Genomic DNA, 17,610 nt, shown 5'->3' with positions numbered 1-17,610 from the left:
TTTAACTGTAGTGTGGAGTGGGTGGGATCTGGGGTGGGGCTGAGGTGGGCGGGGCCAGGGGGCCCCCAAAATTTTATTTTATGGGGCCCTGTGATTTCTAATGGTGGCCCTGTTGAAGAGTATGGGGGTGTATCACTTTATAGTAATAAGGGTGGAACGTCAAACTGGCCCTTATCTGTTACTAAACTTTAATTCCCAGAATCCTTTGGCACCTCAAGTTAAATATGCAATTCATAGAGCCTTCTTCACTGAGGCGGTTAAACACAGAGTCCAAGCCTGGTCAGGTCTTTTAGTAGGCGTTTGGGGCTCCAGTCCGACATTCAGTCTTTCTGTCACTTTGCTAACACTTGCTGTCTTACTGCCTTTTTAGGACATTACCAGTTTCTAACCTGACTCGGGACATTGGCCAGAAGTGAACCGGAGGTAGATCAACTGGGTCAGAGAGAAAATAATATTTTAAATGGGGACAAGGGTGATTCTGGGGTTGCTGCCTCCTGAGGTCATCCCCACCACTCAGTGCTTAAAATCAGCGTAGGAGCGGGTCAAAGGGGGGGCAGCATTGCTAGTACAATGAGTGCAATGGCTCTTTGCACTAGCAGAGCTGAATTCTGGGTTAAAATTCCCATTTGCCGGTGTAAATTTTCTGCAACCAGTGGTCTAATACCTCTGCCCCATCTAGAGCAGAATGTCCCCACCAAGAGAACACTGGGCCCAGCCAGCATTTCTTATGGCTCCAGCAGTATTGGGCATTGCAAATTATGCAAATGTTTCTGCCTCATGTGCAGTCATAAGTAAATACTGTAAGGATATGGAACAACACCTTAAAGGCAACATGTTCAGGTCACTACCCAAAGCACACCTGCGTGGATAGCACCATGGCTAAGGGCCAAGGGGGTATAGCTCAGTGGTAGAGCGTTTGACTGCAGGTCAAGAGGTCCCTGGTTCAAATCCGGGTACCCCCTTCCCATGCTTAAAGTAAAGGAAAACATAGCCTATTTTACATAGTTTGGAGCTTTTGGGTGGAATGCACGGCCAACTTGGAATTTGTCTTTAGATGCATGAAGCAGAGAGCTCGCCAGGTGGAACCAAAGAAGAGCCAAGCAATATTCCAATTCCAAACTGGGACAGCAGGATGGGTGCCAAAAATCTAGACTGTGAAAAGTGGTAGGTATGGGTTTTATTGTCCTGACATTTTCTCTCTCATTCCCTCAGAGCTGATATTCAACCTGGGCTGCCATGAAGACTGGAGCATAATGTCATTGCATTGCTTTCCCCCAGAATTTAAGCATCCAATTTAAGGGTCCATTAGAAAGAGCATTTTTTGGAGTCCGATGGCCATGATTTTTATTCAAAATTCAGAATTTATTCTTAAACAAGAATTCCAGCGTAATGGCGGACACTTGGGGAGTGACACCCACTTCAGTCGTACCTGATGCATCCAAACACAGTGTGGGGAGTGCATCACATCTGACAAGCAGTATGAAAATGGCATTAGCCCATGATTCTTTTCCAACTGATTCAACACTATCATGTTCATCAGCTGGAACAGGTGAAATAGAGATTTTCGTAGGGCAATGCCCTATAAAGATCTATATAGGATAAATGGCTATAATGATTGGCAGGTAAAGCGATTCCTGCTTCTACCTGGGTATTGGTGAGAGTTCTACTCATCCACAAAGTTTACATTTAGAAAGGATTCTCTGATGAACAAAGGTTGATCAATCTGTATTCTATGTACTTTTCAAACTGCTGCTCAGACATGCCACTCAGCCACCAGCTCTCAGGGTCCAACTGTCACAACTGTCATTTAGCCAGTTTGGAGAGATAGCAGGAGCTTGTGAGACATGGAGAGAGATTTTGGAGATAAATGCGGTAGAAGAGATTTTTTTTTGCAGGAAAGTGAATTTTCAGCGAAGAAGAAGAAGAAGATGAAGAAGAAGAAGAAGGAGGAAGAAGATCCTTCTTGGAAAATGAAGAAGAAGAGGAGATGTGAGAGTCCAGTGGAAGACCCAGCTGGTAAGTAGAAGATACTTGAAATATATCACTATAATAATATAATTTTATCAACTGTAACTTATCTGTTGAATATGCAAAGATTAGCCTTTTACTTGGGGAGACGGTGTCCCCATCTCTCATTTTATATTAAGAACATGGGGTGTGTATGTGCTTTATTTTTCACTGTGTGTAAAGTACTTGGAGTGCAACAAATGTTGCCTGTTTATACTTAATATAGTTGAGTTATCACTAAATGACTATATGTAGGGTACTAGGAGAGCCAGATTATAATGTATACTGTATACAACATATTTTGGGTACCAGTATGCAATCCCTTCCTATGTGTATAATGATATTTAGTTCCAGTGTCCGTTGGCACCATAGAGTGCTTGAGCAAAACCCTTGGCTTTTCATGTTTAATATAGTTGAGGCACCACTATATGACTATGTGTAGGATAATATGTGTGCCTGTATATAATGTATACTGTATACAACATATTTTGAGTATGAGTATGTTCTCCCTTCCAATGCTCTCATGGTGCCAGCATCTGTTGGCTGTCAGAGTATAATTTGCATGGAGTACCAGTGCCAACTGTCTTTAACTGTATACTTGGGAGTGCCAAACATTGGCTCTTATAGTGTAATATACAGTATTTGATGCATGTGTATATATATAGTCATATATAAAGGGTACTATGTGTGCTTATATATATATAATTACTTTATATAACATTTGGGTACCAGTGCACTCCCTTCCAATGGGTATAATGCCCTCATGGTGCCAGTGTCTGTTGCTTGGTATACCTGTGCCAGCTTTTTTTCACTGTGTATAATTTACTTGCAGTTCCAATAACTGTTGGCTGTTACTGTTTTATATGGATGAGGTACCACTATATGAATATATGTAGGATAATATTCCTTCAGTGTGTCTGTGCCCATTGCCTGTCAGAGTATGATGTGGTTGGGGTACCTGTGCCAACTGCCTTTGGCTGTATATAATGTACCACTGGGCCTCACTGTATGTAACGTTCTTGGGGTGGCATTATCTGTTGCTTTTCTACTGTATATAATGTATTAATGAACTATAGCCCACAGCCTCTCATCATATAAAATGTTGTCTACTGCTTCTGATTGTATAAAATGGGGTGGCTGTGTCCACTGCCCCTTATGTTATACAGGTAGGGGATCCATTATCTGGAAACTGGTTATTTCAATAAGCTCCGAATTACAGGAAAGCCATCTGCCATAGAGTCCATTTTAATTAAATAATTCACGTTTTTAAAAATGATTTTCCTTTTTCTCTGTAATAATAAAACAGTACCTTGTACTTGATCCCAACTAAGATATAATTAACCCTTATTGGGTTTAATCAATGTTTAACTGATTTCTTTTATAGTAGACTAATGGTATGGAGATCAAAATTATAGAAAAATCCCTTATATGTAAATTCCAGGGCCTGAGCATTCTGGTTTACAGTTCCCCTGTCTGTATAATGTCTTTGGGGTGCTTATAATCCCTAGCTTTTACTGCATAAGGTGGAATAAGTAGCACCCCTCCCCCTAGATTTTATTGTAAATTTTTTACTTGGGTATAATGTGCTTGGGGTGGCAGTACCCCTTAGACTCAAGCTGGTGCTTGTCATTTAGGTGCAACCTGTCATATACAACTCAGGATTAAATTGTCACTGACTAATTTTAAAACCAGCTTTACCAGTAAGAAGCAACATTTTTACATTTGGAGATTTAAGGTTCATCTATAAAGTCCCCCAGGAAAAGAGGCAAGAGAATACACTTGTGCCCCTTAGTGTTCAGTTCTGGAGCAATTGTGCCCAGGGTGCAGAGTGTGGCACTGGCAGGTGCAAAGTTTAAATAACAAGTGTGATTTGTACTTGTATTTTGCACATTGTACCCATAAATGATAAATGAGTCCCTGACTAAATTAGTGATTAGAGAGTCACAAAGTGACAATTTGGTTTTTTTTTTAGTGGGAAGATTCGGAGATGGAGGTAGAAAGCAGTATCCTCTGAGAAGGAAAAGATCTAGAAGTCCAGAGGAGAACCCAGCTGGTAAGGAGAACAAAACTTGAACGATATTGATGTAGGACTTAAAGGGATGCTCAACCCCAAAAACAGCTCCCCACAGATCCAATAATTCAAAGTAACTTTCCAATGTGCAATCTTTACAAATTTCACTGGTTGTATGGTAATTTATGGTAAATTAAACCCAGACTTGCCTGTGATATCACTGCAGAAATGGCCAATTACCACTCCATTAACTTCAGACATGTCACTAAGATCACTGCATCAATGGATAGATGGAGGAGAGCTCACATTTAGGTGCAACCTGTCATATGCAACTCAGGATTAAATTGTCACTGACCTATTTTCCAACCAGCTTTACCAGTAAGAAGCAACATTTTCACACTTGGAGATTTAATGGATCATATATAAAGTCCCTGGGAGCAGAGGCAAGAGAATAAACTTGTGCCCCTTAGTGTTTAGTTCCAGAGCAATTGTGCGCTTTGTACTTATATTTTGCACATTGCACCCATAAATGATAAATGAGTCCCTGACTACATTAGTGATTAGAGAGTCTCAAAGTGACAATTTGTTTGTTTTTTTTAGTGGTAAGATACGGAGACGGACATCGAAAGCAGTATCCTCTAAGAAAGAAAAAATCTAGAAGTCCGGAGGAGAACCCAGCTGGTAAGGAGAACAAAACTTGAAAGATATTGATATAGGACTTAAAGGGGTGCTCAACCCCCAAATCAGTACGTCACAGATCCAATAATTCAAAGCAACTTTCCAATGTGCATTCGTTACAACTTTCACTGGTTGTATGGTACTTTATGGTAAATTAAACCCAGACTTGCCTGTGATATCACTGCAGAAATATAGTTGAGGCACCACTATATGACTAGATGTAGGGTAATATGTGTGTCTGTATATAATGTATATTTTGGGTATGAGTATGTACTCCCTTCCAATGCTCTCATGGTGCCAGCATCCATTGGCTGTCAGAGTATAATTCTTGGGGTGGCATTAACTGTTGCTTTTTACTGTATATAATGTAATGATTGTGCCAGTGCCCACAGCCTCTTATTATATATTCTGTTGTCTACTGTTTCTGATTGTGTAAAATGGGGTGTCTGTGTCCACTGCCCCTTATGTTATACAGGTATGGGATCCGTTATCTGTAAACTGGTTATTCAATAATCTCTGAATTACGGGAAGGCCATCTCCCCCTAGAGTCCATTTTAATTTAATAATTCACATTTTTAAAAATGATTTTCCTTTTCTCTGTAATAATAAAACAGTACCTTGTACTTGATCCCAACTAAGATATAATGAGTCCTCATTGGAGGCATAACAATCCTATTGGGTTTAATCAATGTTTAAGTTTTTTTTATAGTAGACTTAAGGTATGGAGATCAAAATTATGGAAACATCCCTTATATGGAAAACCCCAGGGCCTAAGCATTCTGGATAACAGGTTGCATGCCTGTCCTACTCCCTCCCCCTGGATTTTATTATAAATGATGTACTTGGGGTGGCAGTACCCCTTAGACTTAACCTGTCATATGCAACTCAGGATTATACTGAGTTTGTCACTGACCAGTTTTCCAACCAGCTTTACCAGTAAGAAACAATATTTTAACACTTGAAGACTTAAGGGATCATTTTTAAAACCCCTGGGAGCAGAGGCAAGAGAATAAACTTGTGCCCCTTAGTGTTCAGTTCCAGAGCAATTGTGCCCAGGGAGCAGAGTGTGGCACTGGCAGGTGCAAAGTTTAAACAACAAGTGCGCTTTGTACTTGTATTTTGCACATTGCACCCATAAATGATAAATTAGTCCCTGACTAAATTAGTGATTAGAGAGTCACAAAGTGACAATTTGTTTGTTTGTTTTTAGTGGAAAGATACAGAGATGAGGATAGAAAGCAGTATCCTCTGAGAAGGAAAAGATCTAGAAGTCCGGAGGAGAACCCAGCTGGTAAGGAGAACAAAACTTGAAAGATATTGATGTAGGACTTAAAGGGGTGCTCAAACCCCAAAACAGCTCCCCACAGATCCAATAATTCAAAGCAACTTTCCAATGTGCATTCATTACAAATTTCACTGGTTGTATGGTAATTTATGGTAAATTAAACCCAGACTTGCTTGTGATATCACTGCAGAAATGGCCACTTACTACTCCGTTAACTCCAGACATGCCACTAAGATCATTGCATCAATGGATAGATGGAGGAGAGCTCACAGGGGCTATAATTTACAATCAAATAGTCAAATGATGTTTTGTAGCCCTGGGGCCTACCTTAGAATTTGGGAATATACCGCCAAAAGAGGGACACTTGAAATGTATGATACATGGGACATTAAGAAAACTGCACCTTAAATATCAGGACATTATTAGACATTCTATCTGTATTTATTGAATGAATGTCACATTGTCTTTTTTTCTAATCTTCTAGGAGGAAAAGAGAAGCAGGTTCGAGAGGACGCCAAAACATCTGCATACCTCGACATCAACAATTACAGCCTATATAAAGAGTTAGGCAAAGGCAGTTTTGGCAAGGTAAATTGATGAGCTTCTATGGGAAAATATATTGTACTGATCTGGAAGGAAATCAAAAGGAGGCAGAAATCATGAGAGAATTAAATACAAAATGTAAACTCTCCTCTTAAAAGTAAAAGTATATGGGCTATATCTGCTGTAGAGAATACTTTCCTTTATCTAAAGGATACCCCCAACCTTAATTGCTATTGAAGAAAGATGGTCAGTCCCAGGCAGGAAACACACGTGACTTTCAATGTATTTTTTAAAGGGGTAGTTACTTTTAAATTGGAGAGAGAGGCTGAGCAAAAATAATGTAATTTAAAAAATCAGAAAAATAAAAAAGATCTACTACAAATTGTCTTTGAATATCACTGTCTATATCATGCTATTTATCCTAACACCTTTGACTGTTACAGTATTGCAAGTAAAGACAAATGTGAGGCTATGGTCATAAAAAGGAATACAGAATATTTTATGGTTCATCCTTTGTTGAAATACTTCTATTTAACTTTAAATCATAGGAGCTAGAGTCACTCATTTCCATATAAGAGACCCAATAATACAGACTTCTTTCTCATTCTTCTTTTCTAGGTGGTGTTGGCATCATATACCATCAAGGACCAACTGACTGCTATTAAGATCATTGAGAAGCAGCGGGAGGATGACTTGAAATATGTCAGGAGAGAGGCATCGGTTCTCCAGATTGCTAGCAGGTGCCCATTCCTATGCCGGGCAATGGCGACTTTCCAAACTCAGGTACTGGAACCAATACTGCTGTTAATACAAGTATATCATGCTCTTTCTAACCTGGAATGTTATTAGATTGTTTTAGTATTATATTGTTTTGCATAATTTTGTTTTAAATGATTAAAATAAGTGTGTTCTTCTCTTCTGTCCTATCCATTTCTATGCCTCACCTTCTCCTTTCTGTTTTTCTAACCAGTCACTGATCCTGCTAGCCCTGGAGTACGTCAGTGGCGGCACTCTGCAGAACATCATCAAGACCCGGGGCCATCTGAACAGTGAGCAAATCCTGTAAGTAGCATGCTGCTTGAGACAGAAGTACCTAAAATACAGTGTATAACTCCCAGTCACATAATATTATAAGTAACATGCTACTGGAGACTGGAGTACCCCGGCAGGGACCCACTACTCAAGCACATATTAAATGGTATAGGGCAGGGCTGTCCAACTGGCGGCCCGTGGGCCCCCCTTGTGTGGCCCCCCACCTACCTGCTGTGTTTGCTGCCCATGTGTAAAATTTAATGGTATCACTACAGAGATTAACTGGCCCCTGCATTGTTTAAACCTCAAATTCAGACTAATCCCCTGTATTGTTCACACCTGTGATCCCCCTGCATTGTTCACACTTGTGACACCTCTATTGTTCACAGCTGAGACCCAGACTGAAACTGCCCACATTGTTCACCTGTTCACACTTTATACAAAATGCTAATGGGGCACCAGCACTGTGTCACTGTATGTTGTACATATTAGAGTGATCCTGTACATATTAGGTTTCCATGTCTCTTGCTCTGTTCTGCCTTCCATATGCTCCCTGCGCGTGCCCTGCTCTGCCTGTGTGTGTGTGCCCTGCTTTACCTGTGCGTGCCCTGCTCTACCTGTGTGTGCCCTGCTCTGCCTGTGTGTGCCCTGCTCTACCTGTGTGTGCCCTGCTCTGCCTGTGTGTGCCCTGCTCTACCTGTGTGTGCCCTGTTCTGCCTGTGGAACATAAGCCTGGTATTTGTTCTGGGGGTTTGTTAGCATTTGAAAATAAATTATTTTTAGGGGCCCCTAAGGTGTTTAATCATGTGCTGGGGGTGCTGTGTTATCCAAGGGGACGAGGAGACATATTGATTTAAGGGTATGACTTAATATGACAACTTTTTTCACATAAATATAAGTGATATCTCTGCAGTGAGCACCAACCATTTTGTTTTTTGGTCTGCTACCACAATTAATGTGTACATGGTATTTGTGGTAACATGGGTGTTGTTTAAAGTGGGTGTGGTTTAAAAGCAGGGAGTGGTCAACACTGGTTTCCATTATCGGCCCTCCACTATTTAGGCCGGAAAAATTTCCACCCTGGGTACCACATTAAACAACACCCATGTTACCACAAATACCATGTACACATTAATTGTGGTAGCAGACCAAAAAACAAAATGGTTGGTGCTCACTGCAGAGATATCACTTATATTTATGTGAAAAAAGTTGTCATATTAAGTCATACCCTTAAATCAATATGTCTCCTCGTCCCCTTGGATAACACAGCACCCCCAGCACATGATTAAACACCTTAGGGGCCCCTAAAAATAATTTATTTTCAAATGCTAACAAACCCCCAGAACAGCACTGGTATAGGGGAATGTTGCACAGTATTGTAAGTAACATGTGACTTGAGGCAGGACTACAGAGTGATTTGTGTTTTCTTTTCATTAAGGTTCTATGCTTCAGAAATAGTGGTAGGCATAAAGTTCCTGCACAAGAATGGGATCGTTCATAGGTAAGAAACAGTTCTCTCCCAAATCCTTTTCTATTTATACACAGTTGTGTTTCTGGACATCATTCTATTATTAAATGTGTACTGGATGTATCTTACAGAGACCTCAAGCCGGAGAACATATTGGTGGATGACCAGGGCCACATAAAGATCTGTGATTTTGGCCTTGTCTGCACCCGTATGTATGGAGAGAAGACGCGGTGTGGCTATTATGGAACACCAGGCTACACAGCACCACAGGTGAGAATCTCAGCTCCTATACAGTTAGAAATCATTTCTCATTATTTTAAGTGACATTGATGTGTTTTTATGTCACTTGGCCCACTAAAACCCTGAGTTTACGGGACTGCCTGAGTCACTTAATACTTGAGCCATCCTGGATAATGACATTTTTATATCTACTTTGTTAGCCTTCATTCAAGCATTGGTTGACCCATTCTCCATACCTATATGGTAATCAGGGTTCTTTGTATGAGAACTTTTCATAACTAATCTGTTATTTTTTGTCAAGGTTTTATCAGAGGAGGATTATGACGCTGGAGCTGACTGGTGGTCATTCGGCGTCATCTTGTATGAAATGGCCACCGGTAAATTACCGTTCTCGCCGAAGGGAACCCTGGAACAACAGGCAGAAACCATTATCAACGGAGAGCCTGAGTATCCAGATTCCCTTTCTTCCACCCTGCGGGACCTCATAGAGCAGGTTAGTAAAATCAGAATGAACATTTCGTAAACGCTACTATAAAGATAAACTTACAATACTTGATATAGCAGAATGGTTTTATGGTATTTAGTTTATTTATAATGGAGGGATGTTGGATCTGTGGCCGTTTGTAGGAGATATATTGTGCCATAAGTTAGTTGACTCTCACTGGTATAGCTTCTAGGCAAGAGATAAGATGCTTCTCTATAAAGTGTGGCAGGAAAGAAGTGAACTAGAGCCTGGGTTGAAAAGTCTGCAGAAAAAAGTCATGCTAGGAAGGGGATTCGTGTGATAGTGTAAGAGAAAAGTCTAGTAGTAGGTGATGTAGTAGGGCTGGAATGAGAGGTTTTAAAGAGCACCATTAAGGAGAGCTTGTGACATAAGGGGGGGGGGGTTATTTATTAGAGTCTGAATGCCAAAAACTCAAACAATTTGAGTTTTCTTACTATAAAATCAGAATTTTTTGTAGAAAAAAGACCTAGATTTTGTTTGTGATTTATTATACCAAGAGGATGGAAAAAGTCAGAATCTGAAAATCCGGCATCTCAGATCTGCCGAGAGTGTATATAAGTCAATGGGAGAGGTCCCTATCCTATTTGGAAGTTTCTGTGGTCTGCAGTGGAATTAGCCAGAAAATCTGACAATTTCTGACTTTTCAGGCAAAAATCGAAAAAATTGAGCGATGTGGGATAAAGCTCAGCAAAAGTTGTACAATTCGGGTTTCCACTCTATTTTATTGAGTTTGTCCCTGATCCAATGAAATTGTGTTTTTTAATAATAAATACGTTTACATAGTGAATTCTAGTTTGGTCTGACTTTTTTATTTTAAAATACTGGTTTTTACCATATTTTATCTGCCAGGTCCTTATCTGCAGAGCTTTTATGGTACTTTATGATATTCTGGATACCAACCAACATCACAAGGCATAACCTGGGAACAATGATATAATTGTATACATGGTATAGAAATTGTATACAGGTAGAAAAGTAGATGCAATATGTTAAATAACTCTCCATCATTTACTTTAGCTCTTGAAGAAGGAGGCCGACCAACGCCTTGGGGTGAATGGCAACATCCGGCATCACCCTTTCTTTTCCACTCTCAAATGGAAGAGAGTGAAGAAGAGAAAACTGGAATCTCCCATAATACCTGTAAGTAATAACTGTGATATGATCACATTTACCCAGAACGGAAATAGTACCACCCAATGCCCACACTCAGGGCGACTATCAGAGCAGTCACACATCTGTACATTTTTGTACTGGCTCCAGAGTCCTTTTATGTTCTGCACCATTTGATTTTCTAATGCTATTTGTATTTAACATTGTATGTGTTCAGACAAAACACAAACATTTTTTGAGGGAGCTCAGGGAATCAGTCTGTTAAAATGAAACAGGAGCTCCTCTCTTGCTTTTATACACTAATAGCAATTTAGAATGTCAAATATCACCATGGCCAAAGGGAATAATTATTGTATGACCATGTATTTTTATTATTTCTCATAGAAACCAGCCAAGGGACTCATCAAAAAAGACATCTCGTTCCCGAAAGAGAACCCGAGTGAGACCCGCATGCTCAAGAGGTTCAATTACGTGGACCCGAGCTGGCTGGAATAATGCGTCTGTTCCATCGGCGAGGTAAAGCTTCAAGCTAAAATGAGATTTCTAGGGCCCAATAGGTTGGATTAGACTATGGTTCTGAAATCTCTATTTCGGAATGTCCCTAATGTGCACCCACAGTACTTTTCAGAAAATGCATTTTTTTCAGATTCATCCCATCAAAAGAGCTGTGCAACATACCACCGTGACACCAGTAGCACCTCCACCGCTTCATCCTGCAACATCGGGTAATGTATAATATATAATGGCAACAATCAAGGTGAGCAAATACTGTAATTACCATCTTACTGTCCAGCTCTACCTTATAATTCCAACACCCAAAGAGGATCTTCTCCCCGAAATACACCATCTTGCAGGTTATTAGCACTGTGGCCGACATCACAGTAGAAAGCACTTACAGCTGCATTTATTATCCATAAGTGCTTTCTGTGCCATTACCAACTTATGCATCTTTGTTTTTTATGTTCAAAGTTTTGTACTTTTTAAGTTAAAAAAAAACAAAAAAAAAAACAAAAAAAAAATCCCCCCATCTTCCCTTATACTATCCCATCTTCCCATGTTAGCCCTTCCCTTAAGGTTTAATAAAGCACAGCCTGTGACCTCCAGGCTTTATCATTATCTGTAATTTCATCAGAGGGGGGGATAGGGGTGGGCATAGCTAGTGGCTTGTGACTGGCTAATTTGTAATCTGTGGCCAGTCACAAGCCACCAGCGGTTCCCCTCTAATGACATCACAGACTCAGACATGCTCAACTACCCATCCATTTCTATCCCGTACCAAGCATAGCCTGTTCCCCCCCAGGTCTTATAAAGCACAAACTGTTCCCCCCAGGTCTTATAAAGCACAGCCTGTTCCCCCCAGGTCTTATAAAGCACAGCCTGTTCCCCCCAGGTCTTATAAAGCACAACCTGTTCCCCCCAGGTCTTATAAAGCACAGCCTGTTCCCCCCAGGTCTTATAAAGCACAACCTGTTCCCCCCAGGTCTTTAATAGCACAGCCTGTTCCCCCCAGGTTTTTTAAAGCACAGCCTGTTCCCCCCAGGTCTTAGAAAACCCAACCTGTTCCCCCCAGGTCTTATAAAGCACAACCTGTTCCCCCCAGGTCTAATAAAGCATAGCCTGTTCCCCCCAGGTTTTTTAAAGCACAGCATGTTCCCCCCAGGTCTTAGAAAGCCCAACCTGTTCCCCCCAGGTCTTAGAAAGCCCAACCTGTTCCCCCCAGGTCTAATAAAGCACAGCCTGTTCCCCCCAGGTCTTATAAAGCACAACCTGTTCCCCCCAGGTCTTATAAAGCACAACCTGTTCCCCCCAGGTCTTATAAAGTACAACCTGTTCCCCCCAGGTCTTATAAAGCACAGCCTGTTCCCCCCAGGTCTTATAAAGCACAACCTGTTCCCCCCAGGTCTTATAAAGCACAACCTGTTCCCCCCAGGTCTTATAAAGCACAGCCTGTTCCCCCCAGGTCTTATAAAGCACAGCCTGTTCCCCCCAGGTCTTATAAAGCACAGCCTGTTCCCCCCAGGTCTTGTAAAGCACAACCTGTTCCCCCCAGGTCTTATAAAGCACAGCCTGTTCCCCCCAGGTCTTATAAAATACAGCCTGTTCCCCCAGGTCTTATAAAGCACAACCTGTTCCCCCCAGGTGTTATAAAGCACAACCTGTTCCCCCAGGTCTTATAGAGCACAGCCTGTTCCCCCCAAGCCTTATTATCATTTGTGATGTCACCAGAGGGGGGAAAGGGGTGGGCATAGCTAGTGGCCTGTGACTGGCTAAATTTCAATCTGTGGCCAGTCACAAGCCACCAGCGGTTCCCCTCTAATGACATCACAAACAGCCTCTCAGAATGAGCAAATCGCATTTATAACATTAATAAAAGCTTCTGACAATATTAAGTATATTAACTTATACATCCTGTCCAATAATGAATGCCATTTGAATAGTCAGATTAAGACATAGGGGTCATTTACAATGCAAAATAAAAGTGTCTTGTGTGTCCTGCATTGTGTTTGGCATTGGAGCCCTGTCCGTAACGCCTGCCCCTGCATTACCATCACCAGCCTTTCCATTATATGCCATCAGAGACATTGCATTTCCCTAGGCAGGACGGTAAGTGAGAAAAGGGCACTAATGATTATACACTATTTTTGGAAATTTTTGATAAATGCATATACATTTCCTATCTTGAATTGTCTCCAGCCTATGACTTAAAAGATTTGCTTTAAAAGTATATGTCCTTATTAAGAGGCACAAGGAAAGGCAGTCCATACCCTGTAGAGGTATTCTAGTTATCTGTGCCTGCTACCTGCTCTGGTCCATTTACTGGACTTTGTCTACTATATGATCTAGTACAGGGGGTACTTGTTATGATATGTAAAATATATGCATAAATAATGTCATGGGAGTGGTGTGATCTGCCCTGTCTCAACCCTTCTGAGCCTCAGGTAAGAAGTGTCAGGTATTCATCGCCTACTAGGTAGAACTGTTTTGCAGCTAAACATGAATAGGAAATGAAGAGGATGCCCAAAAAGATCCTGGAAGACCCCAAAGAAGATGGTGGAGCACCTAGCAGAACAATTCAGTTGTTTCACTAATGGATAAGGCCTTCTAGGCTTTAACATGTGAGTACTCTAAGAATTATTATAGAATGATGAGTTTCCTTTAACATGTTGGCACTGATTCACTGTACTTGTGGGATGAGATTGATGGACCATGTATATTAAAGTTACAGTGGCGGAACTAAGTGGGTGTGGGGGGTGTGATTGCACCAGGGCCCACACACTCTCGGGGCCCACCGGCGGTTCACCCACATGCAAATCCACCACAAACAGGGTGTGGGGGCCCTACTGCATGGCCTGTATCCAGGCCTCATGCTGGGTAGTTACATTAATGTAAAGTTAGGTGAAACCCTGTAATAACTGTGATAACTTTGAATATTCCTTCCCCAGATAGTGGCTTGTCTGGATAAAACTTGCTCCTGGAAGAGACCGTCTGTATATTGACAAAAATGTACCCAAATATCAGCAGAACTTGGAATTCTCCCATATGAAGAGATGAAAGATGAAGTATAATAACAGACACTATGGAGACTATGTATTATTTGAAAATAATGACTTTTAATCTGAATGTTCTAAGACTGCAATATTTTTCATTAATAAAGATCACCTTTTTTCTGCTATCAATTTGTGCTCAGTAGCATTCATTACAAACCCTAACCCTCAGACAGAATCTGGGATATCTGAGACAAAATGCTGTTGTATTCTAATGGGAGCCACTATAGTTCTCAGCATTGCTGCCTTTTGGGAAAAATAGATCCCATGAAATGTTTCTACTTTGCTTTCTCCATTTACATGAGCCTTAGTTAAAAGCAGACGTTTGCGTAATAAAAGAATAGTTTTGTTAGACTAATCACCCACAATTTCCCACAGAAGGGGGTATGACTCTTGCTATTTTATCTCTCTCTCCTGTTCAAATCCCTCCTATTGCTTCAGACCCACACAGGTACCAGCCCATATATCTCTTACCACTAGTGATGGGCAAATTTCCGCAACAATTCGCCAGCGAAAAAAATTGACGAGTGTCAAAATTTCCGCGCACATAAAAATTGGTGCGCATCAAAATGATTCGGACGCCCATTGTATTTAATTCATTCGGACCAAATAGTCGCGCTTATAAAAATTGACGCCCATTGACTTGATTTGTTTCCCGCACTTTTCGCGGTTCACGAAAACAACACAGATTCACCCATCGCTAGTTATCACTGCATCTGCACTTTACTGCTGTCCAACCCCTCAATGATCAGTGCTGAACTAATGCTGATGAGCCACAGTAACACTGATATTCCCACTGGCTCCTGCCCCTTAACGTCTATATTTATATTCTGGATCCCACCCCCAACTGCTTATAATCCCATTGGCTCCCACACCCTAGTGCTTCTATTCCCACTGGCTCCTTCCCCCTAGCAATAATATTTATTTATTTACTGGGTCCTGCCCCATATTGCTTATAAATATTTATTAGGCCCCTTTCCCTAGTGCTTATAATCCCATTTGCTCCCACACCCTAACATTTATATTCATATTCTGGGTCCGTTCCCCGTGTGCTTATATTTACACTATCCCCCAACAGTTCTTATATTTCTGTTTGGTAGCTAAATTTGTTGGCTGTAACCAAAAGCAGTGCACCCCACAGTCACGTGATTCAGATGTCCATATCTCGTATCAGCCAGAAGTGGTAGCTAATTAGAACTGGGCTGTTCCATCATTAGGCAGAGGGCACCTCTCAGGAAAAGGAAAAGCAAAACTGTACAGGTTATCGCCAGGTTCCAGGCAGGATATTCTGTTCCTGATCTGATGCTTCTGCCGAGTATGAAATTCTTCTAGGCCTCTTTCCTTATTCTTGTGATCCAGTCTGGGAACTGCTATTAGAGCTGTTGGCTTGGTTCTGGTTCCTTTCTCCATCTGCTTGGTGGTTGCTGCTCCCTTCCATCTTGCCCCAGTACTGAGTTATCAACACACATAGAACATCCACAAGCAGCAGAGATCATTGCGGACACCATAGAGACACTGGGGGTCATTTATCAACAATGGGCAAATTTGCCCAGTGTTGATAAATGACCCCCACTGTTTTTAATGCAATGCTATTGCCAGAAATACATGAGTGCATATTATTATTTATTATTAGAAATACTCTTTAAAGGAGAAGGAAAGTCGTTTAGTACTCCAAATGTTAGGCACCCCCAAGTGAATGTATTTACTTACATGAATCCCCAGGCCGGTGCTCCTATCAGCAGAAAACTGCACCGGCCCGGGGTTATTCCAGTGAGCACCACAGAGCAATCCTCTTCCTGCTTCTTCTTGCGGCTGCGCAGGCGCATTAGAGTGAAAAGCCAAACTTTAACAAAAAGTTGTCTTTTTCATTCTACTCTACATTTTGAAGAAAATAGAGGCCACAAGAGGAGCTCTCTGTGGTGCTCGCTGTGATAACCCCGGGCCTGATAGGAGCACAGGCCTGGGGTTTTAGGTAAGTAAATACATTCACTTGGTTGTTTGGCATCCCCAAGTGCTAAACAACTTTCCTTCTCCTTTAATAAAAAGGTTTTTACACTATTGTAGTGCTTCTGTTCTATTACTAAAGGAGAAATAAATCCTGGTCACGTATCTATTACCCTGGGATACTAAAGTGATTACGACACACCTGACAATATTCATGAGTACGTCACCCCAGAACCTGACAGCAATCGGTGGCCATAGGGTTGCCACCGGTATTTAACTGGCCTGGCCGGTAAAAAGGATGGTTGATTTCAATATTATTAATAGGGAAAAAAGATAAATATATAGGAAGGCCGGTATTTTTTTCCAGAAAAGGTGGCAACCCTAGGTGGCCAGCAGTACATGATAGAGACAGAAAGGTTAGATGGAACACCAGATCAGCATGGCAACTGTAGAGTGACATGGAGACAACCAGGAAAAAAGAATATATTACACTTCATAAAATGTATTTCTGCCCCAACAGAATTACATGTTGCTTTTAACACTTTTGAGAACATCAGATAGTTTGTCTATTCCTTTCTGAGCCAGTAAGTGATGTCCTACCTCTCCCAAGTTTTGCTTAATGGGAATCTACATCCCTGCACATACAGGTCTCATGTATGCGGGCTGAAGTCCCTTTGTCTGGCCTTAATTACATTACAGTACATGGCAGTCGACTAGTTAATTAGCATGTCAATATTATGTCAGTGTTTCTTTCTATCCACAATTCAAAGAAACCAATTGTCCCAGCTTCCTTTTCCAAATAGTCTGTCTTCAAATAGTCCTATAAGGTGTGACACATTTTCACAGCACCCTGCTTAAATATCTAATCAATTGTTTCTATGTGAGCCTGAGAACAAATGTAACTCTTTACGATGCCAAGCGCAAAAAGCTTCCCAAATGCAGTACATTTTAACTATTATTCCTACTTGCTGCTATAAGCAACCCTGTAAGATGGATGACATAAGAAACAATAATTAGAATATTTTAATGTTGTAATCAGGGAAATGATTTGGGCTTTAGAAATATCATTTTAGATCTCTTATTTGTTATATCTGTTTAGCTTATTTTATATAATGTGACACCTGTGTGGGAATATGGAATTGCTGTAACTGCAATAAATTCTACTTAAACAAATGTTAAAAGAAATGAAACCTTCACAAAGTTCATGGTGTGTAGTAAGAGCTGATTCCAGCACATCTTTAT

General features: G+C 41.0%; 1 protein-coding gene, 1 long non-coding RNA gene and 1 other non-coding gene across 6 annotated transcripts; all 3 read left to right on the top strand.

Moving 5' to 3' along the window:
• The first annotated feature begins 61 nt into the window (after window positions 1-61).
• On the top strand, window positions 62-11,380 carry LOC108702195 (protein kinase C delta type-like). 4 transcript variants are annotated; one of them, XM_041578103.1, is made up of 13 exons: window positions 62-1,164; window positions 1,896-2,016; window positions 3,980-4,060; window positions 4,619-4,699; window positions 5,907-5,987; window positions 6,466-6,569; window positions 7,143-7,307; window positions 7,495-7,586; window positions 8,995-9,057; window positions 9,156-9,294; window positions 9,566-9,757; window positions 10,787-10,909; window positions 11,264-11,380. In XM_041578103.1, the coding sequence occupies exons 2-13, from the start codon at window positions 1,929-1,931 to the stop codon at window positions 11,372-11,374; spliced, it is 1,320 nt and encodes a 439-aa protein (XP_041434037.1). In that variant the 5' UTR covers window positions 62-1,164; window positions 1,896-1,928; the 3' UTR covers window positions 11,375-11,380. The 4 variants fall into 4 exon arrangements, with proteins under 4 accessions (XP_041434037.1, XP_041434035.1, XP_041434036.1 ...); XM_041578101.1 differs by lacking the exon at window positions 62-1,164 and having other exon boundaries at window positions 1,752-2,016; XM_041578102.1 differs by lacking the exons at window positions 62-1,164; window positions 4,619-4,699 and having other exon boundaries at window positions 1,755-2,016.
• On the top strand, window positions 891-962 carry trnac-gca. Its single transcript has one exon. It is a non-coding gene; the product is annotated as a tRNA-Cys (tRNA).
• A 1,577-nt stretch (window positions 11,381-12,957) lies between the features above and the next one.
• LOC108702651 lies at window positions 12,958-14,552 on the top strand. Its single transcript, XR_001933332.2, has 2 exons — window positions 12,958-13,995; window positions 14,323-14,552. It is a non-coding gene; the product is annotated as an uncharacterized LOC108702651 (long non-coding RNA).
• Window positions 14,553-17,610: the final 3,058 nt, after the last annotated feature.

This window comes from Xenopus laevis, chromosome 9_10S (assembly GCF_017654675.1).
Source record: "Xenopus laevis strain J_2021 chromosome 9_10S, Xenopus_laevis_v10.1, whole genome shotgun sequence".
Taxonomy (NCBI): domain Eukaryota; kingdom Metazoa; phylum Chordata; class Amphibia; order Anura; family Pipidae; genus Xenopus; species Xenopus laevis.
The sequence above is the reverse complement of the archived record's forward strand: the minus strand, read 5'-3'. Positions and strand labels throughout refer to the sequence as shown.

Bases quoted from the DNA above. Each gene is read 5' to 3' on its own strand.
- LOC108702195 (XM_041578101.1), top strand. From the start codon at position 1,845: ATGGAGAGAGATTTTGGAGATAAATGCGGTAGAAGAGATTTTTTTTTG. The intron at 6,570-7,142 runs GTAAATTGATGA...CTTCTTTTCTAG, and splicing joins GCAAAGGCAGTTTTGGCAAG to GTGGTGTTGGCATCATATAC. The intron at 7,587-8,994 runs GTAAGTAGCATG...CTTTTCATTAAG, and splicing joins CTGAACAGTGAGCAAATCCT to GTTCTATGCTTCAGAAATAG.